Source organism: Pantherophis guttatus, chromosome 4 (assembly GCF_059756535.1).
Source record: "Pantherophis guttatus breed Tessera chromosome 4, ASM5975653v1, whole genome shotgun sequence".
Classification (NCBI taxonomy): domain Eukaryota; kingdom Metazoa; phylum Chordata; class Lepidosauria; order Squamata; family Colubridae; genus Pantherophis; species Pantherophis guttatus.
In genome coordinates, this window is record NC_142066.1 from 31,317,317 (window position 1) to 31,328,691 (window position 11,375).

General features: G+C 44.5%; 1 protein-coding gene across 1 annotated transcript; it reads left to right on the top strand.

The window, feature by feature from the left end:
- Nucleotides 1–901: 901 nt before the first annotated feature.
- On the top strand, nt 902–5,669 carry PTH2 (parathyroid hormone 2). Its single transcript, XM_087894497.1, has 3 exons — nt 902–1,026; nt 2,252–2,258; nt 4,680–5,669. Exons 1-3 carry the CDS (start codon nt 914–916, stop codon nt 5,085–5,087), a joined length of 528 nt encoding a protein of 175 aa, XP_087750623.1. The 5' UTR covers nt 902–913; the 3' UTR covers nt 5,088–5,669.
- Nucleotides 5,670–11,375: the final 5,706 nt, after the last annotated feature.

Genomic DNA, 11,375 nt, shown 5'->3' on the forward strand with positions numbered 1-11,375 from the left:
TCCAATTCTCAAACAAGTCCCTGCAGGTTTTTGGTAAGGTTTTTCAGATGTGGTTTACCATTTCCTTATTCCTATGGCTGAGAGAGAGTGACTGGTCCAAGGTCACCCAGTTCTTGTTTTTGTACCTAAAACAGGACTAGAACTCACTGTCTCCCATTTTAATCATTACATCAAACTGGCTGTGACTTTTGAGCATCAAAAGTCCTTTGTGACTTTTTATATACAATACTGGTCTTATTTTTCATATTTTGCTTTGAGTTCTTTTTTTAGGGGGAAAAAAAATCACCTGAATGTATGAAGTGAAAAGTAGAGTAAAATTTTAATGGTACAGAAATATCTCTTAGTTCCACTCTTCTGCCTTTATCTTTCATTCCATTTTATACATGTCTTAAATATACCTATCTAACTGGCCAACCTCCCTGCAGCCTATTATTATGTTTATTACCATTTCTCGCTATTGTCTTTCTCCTACTTGAGGAAACTTCCTCTAACAATCTCCGTTACATTTTTCTCCACTTAAAACAAGCCATGTCATGACTCCATGCTTATGCTACCTCATTATTTTCTTGATCGGAATGACACGGGGCAATCCATTCCAACCGGATCCGTTCCATCTTTTCCTCCTTCAAAATGTTGACTTGGTTTCTATTGATCTAGACCCTCATGCTTCATCAGCCTCTTGCACTGGTCTTGCTGAGCACGTCACAAGCAGAGATGGAAGGGTATAAATGTCCCTGAAAGAGGCTGCTGATGTGTGGGAGGACAGAGAAGTGGACTAGGAGAAGTCAGAGGAGGGTAAAGATCCAGAGTCTGTCTCAAAAGGAGAGAGTGTAAGTAATTATACCATCAGGGCATGACATTGGTCCATATTGGTTTTGATCTCTTCTCTATTTTTCTTTCTAGCAGCAAAGCGATGGATCCTGTAACTGGTGCACACAAAGGGATCTTGTCCATCGTAGTCCTTCTTAGTTCATGCGGGCTGCTTACATCAGGAACCTTCTTGCCAAGATGGCATTCTTTAGGCAGGTAAGCTGCAACTTTTGCTTCATTGCCATTTTGTTCTTCGCCAAGTCATTTTAGATCAGCTCTGTATTAGCAAGGAGAGAGCGAGAGAGAAATGTGCAAATAAAGGAACACAGACGGGGTCTTGCACAGGAGTAGGTGACAGAGAAGGATATCGAGCAAAGGTAGGGACGAAGCTCTTCTGCATATAAGCCTCTGAGATAACAAAGTTAAGCCAGCTTTGTATACAAATATATGTTCTTGACTGCTCATATCCTTTAGACACACTTCCATTTTCTCATCTTCTGGGTGTTACTTGTGCTTTCAAAAGAAGACTGTAAAAAGAAACTCACCCTTAGAAGAGGGAGATTATGATTTCAGTAGACCTAAAGTAAGTTTCCAATATCTATTCATTCAAAGGTTGAACTGGAGTGACAAAATTCCATTCATATGGAACTTCCAGACACAATATGTGGGGATGACCACTACTTTCAAATAATTTGAAAAGAAATTGTGAATTTAATGGAAGATAAGGATGATAATAGCTATACGTGTACAGAAAGATCTGAAGGCCAAATATCCAGAGACAGTAAGCCTTTAAAAAAAATGAATAATGTTATTATCGTCATGCCTGGCTTATGGACTTCTCAAAAGCTGATCTCCAATGTTCTCTTTTGTAGGAAGGTTGTTGAGAAGTTGGTAGGGCTCCATGTGTGGAGACCTCTGGAGGAGTGGGTGATCTAGATTTTTTTTAACTAGACTTGAGTATGAAACCAAAAGCACCTTGATTGCTCTTGTAGACAACTTGTAATAGGACCAGAATAAGGAAAGTACCACCCTCCTTCTCTTCTTTGAATTCTCATCAGCTTATGATACCTTTGAATTCTCATTGGCTTTCATACCTTTGATCAATGTCCTTCTGGACATTGCAATTATTGGGAGTAGGCAGCATTCTGTGCAGGAATGCAAACAATCCATCTGTGTGTATGTGTGTGTGTGTGTGAGAGAGAGAGAGAGACAGGCAGGCAGGCTACCACAGACAGATGCCACAGGGTTGAAACTCTCAGCCCTTCTATTTACCACCTACATGAAGCTACTGGAGATTATCTACTGGCATCTAATCAGCTATCAGCAGCATGATAACTGGATAAACAGGAGATGTGGTTGAAATTTTGTCTTGATATCTGGAAGGTTTTAGGATCTAGATGGGAAGGTACAGGCAGAGGCTCTTTGCCAACAAAACAGAGAGGCTTTGGGTGTGAAGGCTGTCTGATTCCAGAAATATGACATCCTTAACTCTACACTGGTTCACACTTCCCATTCAATCTGTAATCTGTGGATCCTTCTGGATTCATGCTCCTGGATGAGCAGATGGCAATTGTGGTTCTATCAAGAGCAGTTCTAGCATTTCCACATCAGGAAAGTTTGTTCATAATCACTCATGTCTTGGTCATCTCCCATTTGGATTATTGCAATCCACTCACATGAAGCTACCCTTGAACACCACTTGGAAGTTTTACATGGTCTGAAATACGGCACCTAAATAGTTATGGGCACTAGTTATCCACTGAGACCCATACAGGTTATTGAGTACAATGGCAGTTGTCACTTTTGAAGTCCATTGTTCAGATCTGAGCATCTACATGGCCACCTGCTCCCAGGAGCTTCTTTCTTTTCATTAAGTTTTGGAAGAGAGAACTTCATCCAGATCCCATTCCTTAAGGAACATCGTCTATGGGGATGCCATGCCTGCTTACCCTCTTTCCTGGAGGAGCATCAACCTCACATCAGTCATTGACTCTCTTGGCCTTCTGCACAGCTGTTAACACTAGGCTTTTCCAGGGAGTCTTTGAGATCTGAGTGGTGTTTTTCTTGTGCCCACCTAGTGGTGAATGTTTATATATGCAGTTTGTTTGCACATAGGAAATATCTGTCATTGTATTATTAATTGATGGGATTCCGTGATGATGCCACTGTGTTCCTTATCATCAGAGATGCTGAAGTTCACATAGATGAAACAAATATTTGAGAGACAGGTCCATCAGTGGTTACACCAGTTGGAAGTTATGCCAGTTGGAAGTGAAATTTCTATATGTAGATGGAAAGATGCTTATCTTCACTGGAATTCATGATAAGGAACAGTCTTGTTCTGTTGCTTATGATGGATACTGTACAAGTAGGATGGTGGAAGGCAAAGGCTGAGCTACAGCAAAATCTAAACTGTGTTCCCATAAATGGTGGAAAAAGAATAGATGTGTGCAAATTAAATGTAGAGAGTAAGGAAGAGGGCCTAGATAGAGGCCCAGGGTGGTAGATCTTCCATAACTCTATTAATGTCATCTTCCTTATCATCCACAGTAAGGATGCCACTGGAGTGATTTGAATTTTGTCCAAGGTTTTCTCAAATATCAGCTTCACTAATTAAGAATATCAAGAAATCAAGTCCACGGGAAAGCTAAAATTAATTTTATTGAGATTGATTATAATAACAGAATCTTGCAAATTTAATGTGTGTGTACCTCCTCCCACTTTTTATATTCCAGTGGGTTAGGGAGGTGTCTGTCTGAGCTGTTTCCAAATGTTATCTGGATGCTGTGGACTTAGAAAATATTTTAACTCTTGTTGTCTTGGCAGCACAGTTTGCACAGTCTCCATTATGATCAGGATTCATCCAGTATTCAGGATTCCTCTATCATAACTCCCCGACTCCTGTTTTTTTAATTTTAACTTTCTCCAGACACATTTTCCAAAATATATTTTGGGATTTCAGTCAAAACAGCTTGACATCTGAACACATGTTTCAAAAGCCTTTTAGATGAATTTCAAACTACCTGTGAAGAATCAGAACTGAATGTTATGTTCAAGACACCTGAGAATTAAAAAGAGGTGAAGTTGACTTTCCAAATGGGTTTCAATCAATTTTTTTCTGGGTGGTCAAATTATTTATCCACCTGTTATTTCTATCAGCTACTTTGTGATTTCACTCTCTAGTAAAAAGAAATCATTTTGCTTTATTTGAGAGAAAAAAAGGTAAATCAATGTTGACTGAATTTGCACATTTACCAAATCATAGTTTGGTTATCTGTGCAAGAAGCCACAACTGACTTGTTTCACAGCACTCATTAAGCCATCAGCTAAAGAAAATACAGGTAGTCCTCGACTTACAACAGTTCATTTAGTGACCGTTCGAAGTTACAATGGCATTGAAAAAAGTGATTTATGAGTGTTTTTCACACTTATGCGGCATCCCTATTGTCATGTGATCAAAATTCAGACTGTTGGCAACTGATTCATATTTATGATGGCCACAGGATCCTGGGATTATATGATCTCCTTTTGCAAACTTTTGATAAGCAAGTCAATGGGAAAGTCAGATTCACTTGTGGCAACAAAGGTTATAAAATTGGGCAAAACTCACTTAACAAATGTCTCACTTAACAACAGAAATTTTGGGCTCAATTGTGGTCGTAAGTTAAGGACTACCTGTACATTGTACAATGTAAACTAGGTCACTGTGTAATTCTGTTCTACAATGTGCAGTTTTTAGAAACATACATTGGAATAAAGTCTAAAAAAAAACACGAGCTACATTTTTCTCGCAAAAGAACATTTAGCAATCTTCAATCTTTCTCCCTTAAAAGAAAAAACACCTCATATGTCTTTTGTCTCCCAGGAAGTTTGGGAAGCGTGAAGTCTCTCAGTATCCTGGATTAAAGAGCAACATTGACCTCAAGGCTGACCTCATTCCATGGGGCATCTATAAACCATCCATCACCCTGCAGGACTGGAGTCTCAAATGGATGTCTTCAGATGTCACAGCCTCACAAGATGATGGCAATCGTGATGAAAGACAGAACAAAAAAAACCACCTATGGGGTTTAGCGAGAAAAGAAGCTGTACCAGCTGGGAACCAAAAGGGGGCAGTAGATACAACAGGATGGGTGCCAGGGTGGCGCAGGAAGCGGAGTATTGTGGTAGCAGATGACGCAGCTTTCCGAGAGAAAAGTAAGATGTTAACCGCGATGGAGAGGCAGAAGTGGCTCAACTCTTACATGCAAAAGTTTTTGGTGATAAACTCGGATTAAGAATGAAGTAGCAGCACATGGGGGAAGGGGAATAAAATCATACATAACGAGGGTCAAACTATGTATTGTCACATTCACAGACCCCTATCCAGGACCAATTCTAGCATGACAGAACGGAAAGACCTGTAGAGGCTTAGAAGCTGAATTTGCTCCTGTTCTACAGGCTTTCCATGGGATCTGAAAGGCAGATCCTGGTCCCTGGGGATCTTAGTAATTCAAAGCATGCTCTCTTTCATACGGCTTCACTGCTTTCTCCCAAAATCAGAGCCACATAAGGTGTCCTACTCCATAGAGCCATAATATGGGTTGCTTTGTTTTGGTTTAGCCTGATTTATAATCCAGCCACTGAGATTTATCAACTGCTATTTATACATTAGCATAAGGCATGAATTTAGCCAATAGTGGTTTATTCAGTAAAGCATGGTTAAATGAACCAGGAGTTGGTCTAGGAAACTAGTCTTCAATTAGCAAGAGGGACTCTGGCAGAGGCTTAATTCAAATTATGCCCTTCATGAATTACAGATCATATCATATGTGTCACTGGTGTGCTTGTAAATTGCATTATTGGCTTGATACTTTCAATACCTGTTCTAATAAAATATGAGATTTGTTTGCTTTGTACTTTTTTCAGTGGGAACATTTGTGGAAAATATGAACAGAACAGCAACGATTTACAGAGAAAGTCTGGAGAAGGTCGTGGTTCTCACAACACTGTCAATATTTAAATACAGGTAGTCCTCAACTTGCAACAGTTCGTTTAGTGACCGTTCAAAGTTACAATGGCCCTTGAAAAAGTGACTTATGACCGTTTTTCACACTTGTGACCGTTGCTGTGATCAAAATTCAGACACTCGGCAGCTGATTCGTATTTATGATGGTTGCAGTGTCCTGGGATCACCTTTTGTGACCTTCTGACAAGTAAATTCAATGGAGAAGCCAGATTCACTTAACAACCTTGTGACTACCTGAACAACGGTGGGTCGTTCACTTTAACAACGGTGGCAGGAAAGAACATAAAATGGGTCAAAACTCATTTAACAAACATCTCACTTAGCAATGGAAATTTTGAGTTCAATTGTGGTCATAAGTCGAGGTCTATCTGTAGTAATTTGCTACCTGCTTACAAACGCACCATTTTTAATGTTAGGTGCAGTGAAAGAGCTCAGATGAGCTACTTTATCACTCCTGCCTGGCTTCTCTGGCAGCAAAAACTGTGGCACAAACCTGAACAGGCTCAGCATAGTTTGTTTAGCATTATATGCAAACAGGAATCCTGGAGTCCAGCTTTTCCCCAAGGTTTGTTTGTGGCTTATGACACTGATTTATTAAAAACAAGCCATAATTTCCAATAGACTCTTAATACTGAATAAACTGTAGGGCTGAGCTATCTGGTTTCATTAGCTTTTTTTATAGACCAAATACTGTTTATTCACAATTAGTGTCATAATGTCATATCTGAACGCTGCCCTGCTATCTTTCAAACTCTGTTTACTATTAATTCCTTGTATTAGTTTTATGCTCACCCTTCCACACACACAATTTCTGAACTATGATTTCTGTTAATGACAAGAGGCAGGAGTGAAATCCAGCAGGAGCCTGGTAGAGCAGTGGACTAAAGCGCTGTTAAATAGCACTTAGCTGCCAGCTGCTGCAATTACTGCGAGTTCAAATCTCACCAGCCTCCAGGTTGACTCAGCCTTCCATCCTTTCGAGGTAGATAAAATGAGGAGCCGGATTGTGGGGGCAATAAACTGACTTTGTATAAAAAAGAACACTGCTTGGGGGGGCCGAAAGCCCTACTAAGCAGGTATATACAAAAGTATGAAGGCTATTGCTTAACGCATTGTAAGCCGCCCTGAGTCTCCAGAGAAGGGCGGCATATAAATCAAATAAATCAAATAAATAAATAAATAAATAAATAAATAAATAAATAAATAAATAAATAAATAAATAAATAAATAAATAAATAAATAAATAAATAAATAAGGTTCTGACAGGTTCTGGAGAACCAGTAGCAGAAATTTTGACCAGCTCTGGCTGGCCCCAGAGGGGGGTGGGAATGGAGATTTTGCAATATCCTTCCCCTGGAGTGGGGTAGGAATGGAGAGTTTGCAGTATCCTTCCCATGCCATACCCACCAAACCACGCCCACAGAACCAGTAGTAAAAAAATTTGGATTTCACCAGTGACAAGAGGGATTTTTACCCAAACACTTCAGTGTAGGCCAGGGTTCAACAACCTGAGGCTCCGGAGCCACATGCAGCTCTTTGGGCCCTCTGCTGTGGCTCCCTGTCAGGTGATCCCACCACTGGCTGCTCTCCTCTCCCCTCCCAGTCATCCTTGCCTGGCCTGAGAAGGTAAGGGCGACGGCGGGGAATGGAGAAGCGGCCAGGGCAGAAACAGAGAGATAGAGGGAGGGGCGGGGGGAGATAATAATAATAATAATAATAATAATAATAATAATAATAATAATAATAATAATAATAATTTTATTTCTATACCGCCCTTCTCCCGAAGGACTCAGGGCGGTGTACAGCCTATTTAAAAACACAAAAAACACGACAACAATTTAAAATTTAAAATCATTAAATAATTAGGCTCCAATTAAAATCCCAGAAATTTAAAATACCCCAATTTAAAACGTTATGTTAGTAACCCTGCCTGGCGGAACAACAGGGTCTTCAGAGCGCAGCGAAACACCCGGAGGTCGGAAATCTTTCGTATTTCGGGGGGCAGTTCATTCCACAGGGCTGGAGCTCCCACAGAGAAGGCCCTCCCCCTGGGTGTCGCCAGCCGACATAACTTGGCTGATGGCACCCGGAGGAGACCCTCTCTGTGGGAGCGGACTGGTCGGTGGGAGGCTATTGGTGGCAGAAGACGGTCTCGAAGGTACCCGGGTCCTATGCCATGGAGCGCTTTAAAGGTGGTAACCAACACCTTGAATCGCACCCGGAAGACCACTGGGAGCCAGTGCAGCTCGCGCAGGAGGGGTGTCACGTGGGCGCAACGGGTTGCACCCATAACCACCCGCGCGGCCGCATTCTGGACCAGTTGGAGCCTCCGAGTGCTCTTCAAGGGGAGCTCCATGTAGAGAGCATTACAATAGTCCAACCGGGAGGTGACAAGGGCGTGAGTGACCGTGCGCAAGGCGTCCCGATCCAGAAAGGGCTGCAACTGGCGAATCAGGCGAACCTGATAAAAGGCCCCCCTGGCCACGGCCGTCATGTGCTCTTCTAAAGACAGCCGTGCGTCCAGGAGGACACCCAGATTGCGAGCCCTCTCTGTGGGGGGCAAAGATTCACCCCCAATAGTCAGCGATGGCACCTGCTGACTATATCGGGGCGCCGGAAGCCACAGCCACTCGGTCTTGGAGGGGTTGAGTCTGAGCCTGTTCCTCCCCATCCAGGCCCGCACGGCCTCCAGGCAGCGGGACATCACATCAAGGGCATCGTTGGGGTGGTCTGGGGTGGAGATGTACAGCTGAGTATCATCAGCGTACAGATGACACTTCACCCCAAAACCACGGATGATCTCACCCAGCGGCTTCACATAAATGTTGAACAGGAGAGGCGAGAGGACCGACCCTTGCGGCACTCCCCATGCGAGATGCCTCGAGGTCGACCTCTGTCCCCCTGCCAACACAAACTGCGAGCGGTCGGAGAGGAAGGAGGAGAACCACCGCAAAACGGTGCCCCCTATTCCTAACCCCCTCAACCGCTGCAGCATGATACCATGGTCAATGGTATCAAAAGCCGCCGAGAGGTCTAATAGGACTAGGACAGAGGAGCAACCCCTGTCCCGAGCCCTCCAGAGATCATCCACCAACGCGACCAATGCCGTTTCAGTGCTGTACCCCTGCCTGAAGCCCGACTGGTACGGGTCTAGATAGATAGCTTCATCCAGGTGCCGGGGAAGTTGTCGTGCCACCACGCTCTCAACAACCTTCGCCACAAAACGAAGGTTGGAGACTGGACGATAGTTGGCTAATTCAGCCGGGTCCAGGGAAGGCTTCTTGAGGAGGGGCCTCACTACCGCCTCTTTCAAGGCGGCAGGAAAGGCACCCTCACTCAGAGAAGCACTTATAATCCCCTGGAGCCAGCCTCGTGTAACCTCCCGGGAGGCCAGCACCAACCAGGAGGGACACGGGTCCAATAAACACGTGGCGGCACTAATCTTACCCAGAACCCTGTCCACATCCTCGGGAGTCACAGGATCAAACTCCTCCCAGGTAACATTCTCAAGACCTGCCCTCGTCTCCTCCCGTGGACTCATCCAGTCGGAGTCCAAGCCATCCCGAATCCGAGCGACTTTATCGTGCAGGAATTGCACAAAATCCTCAGCGCGACCCTGCAAGGGATCTTCCCGCACTCCCCCCCGGAGGAGGGAGTGGGTCACCCTAAACAAGGCGGCTGGGCGGTTCTCTGCAGATGCGATAAGAGCGGAAAAGTGGTTAGACTTTGCCGCTTTTATCGCCACTAGGTAGGTCTTGATATAAGACCTCACCTGTGTCCGGTCGGAGTCGGATTGGCTAGTCCTCCAAATGCTCTCTAGGCGTCTTTTCCGACGCTTCATCTCTCTCAGCTCCTCAGAAAACCAAGGAGCCAGTTGAGATCGGCATCGGGTCAGAGGCCGCAAAGGCACGACGCGGTCCAAAGCTCCAGCGGCCGCCCTTTCCCAGGCGGCCACCAGCTCTTCAGTCGAGTCGTGTGTTAGGGTCTCAGGGCACGGCCCAAGCTCCGTCAGGAACCTTTCGGGTTCCATCAGGCGCCTGGGACGGAACCATCTAATTGGCTCCGTCTCCCTGCGGCGGGGGGCGGCGGTAGGAAAGTCTAGTTGGAGGAGCGAATGATCTGTCCATGACAAGGGTTTAATGTCTAGGTCCCCTCTACCAAGATCATTCAACCACTGACCAGAGACAAAAATCAGGTCCAGAGTGTGTCCCCCTATGTGAGTGGGGCCTTGAACTAACTGGGTCAGGTCCATGGCCGTCATGGAAGCCATGAACTCCCGAGCCGCCTCTGACGCCTCACCCGCGGATGGAAGGTTGAAATCCCCCATGACGATAAGTCTGGGGGTATCAACCGCCACCCCGGCAATCACGTCGAGTAGCTCGGGCAGGGTCGCTGCCACGTGGCAGGGAGCCAGGTACGCAGTCAGCAAACCCATCTGCACCCCACGGCCCCACTTTACACAGAGGGACTCACATCCGGCTATCTGAGGAACAGTGGTCTCCCTCGGACAAAGACTTTAGAGATATGTCAAAAGGATTTTGTGGTTCCCGGTGTTTTTTAACAACTGGGTCTCCGCCCTAATGACCAGCTAGGTAGGCTTGGCTGGGGGGGGGGTATCATGTGACTGGTGGAAGTTAGTGACATCGAGTTGGCCACGCCCACCCAGGTTTTGTGGCTCCCGGTGTTTTCCTTTCTGTGGGAAACGGGTCCAAATGGCTCTTTGAGTATTTAAGGTTGCAGACCCTGGTGTAGACTGTCTTTTTAGAATCAATCAGTTATCTCTCTCCTTGATACTCTGTAGTTTACAGCAACGTTTTTTTAACCTTGGGAATTCTGGCTGGGGAATTCTAGGAGTTGGAGTCCACACATCTTAAAGTTCCCAAAGTTGAGAAACACTGTCTACAGCATCAATCAGGAAACAACAACTGAATGAAAAACTGCTGGTGACCTTCTTCCGCTGCACCATAGAGAGTATTTTAACTTACTGCACCTGTGTATGGTTTGCCAATTGCACAGTGGCAGATAGGACAGCACTCCAGAGGGTTAACTTCATTGCCCAGAGGATCACTGGCTGCCCTCTCCCCTCTTTATAGCTCCCGCTGCCTTAAGAAAGTTCAGAACGTTCTTAAAGATCCATCTCATCCTGAGCACCCTTTTTTTGAACTATTACCATCGGTACAGGACAATAAAAACAAGGACAAATAGGCTGAAAAACAGCTTCTATCCCAGGTCAGTAACTATATTGAATTCTACTGTATAGTGCAATATTAATGCAATATCAGGGGTTTTCAAGTCAATTGTATAGAATGTGAAGGATATGTTTTTGTTTTTTATGCATAATGTACACTGAAGATGGCATTTAATTTCATTGTACGAGGTGCAATGACAATAAAGTAAACTAAAACTAATGCAATCCACTTGCCAATTTTCTCATGGAGGGGAGAGAGAGCACCTGCAAATCATTTCTGCTAGTGTTATCGCTGAACCAACTCAGATTTAATATGAGTCCACTCACACTGCAACACCACTGGCCAAACAGACCCGTACTGGAAGCAAG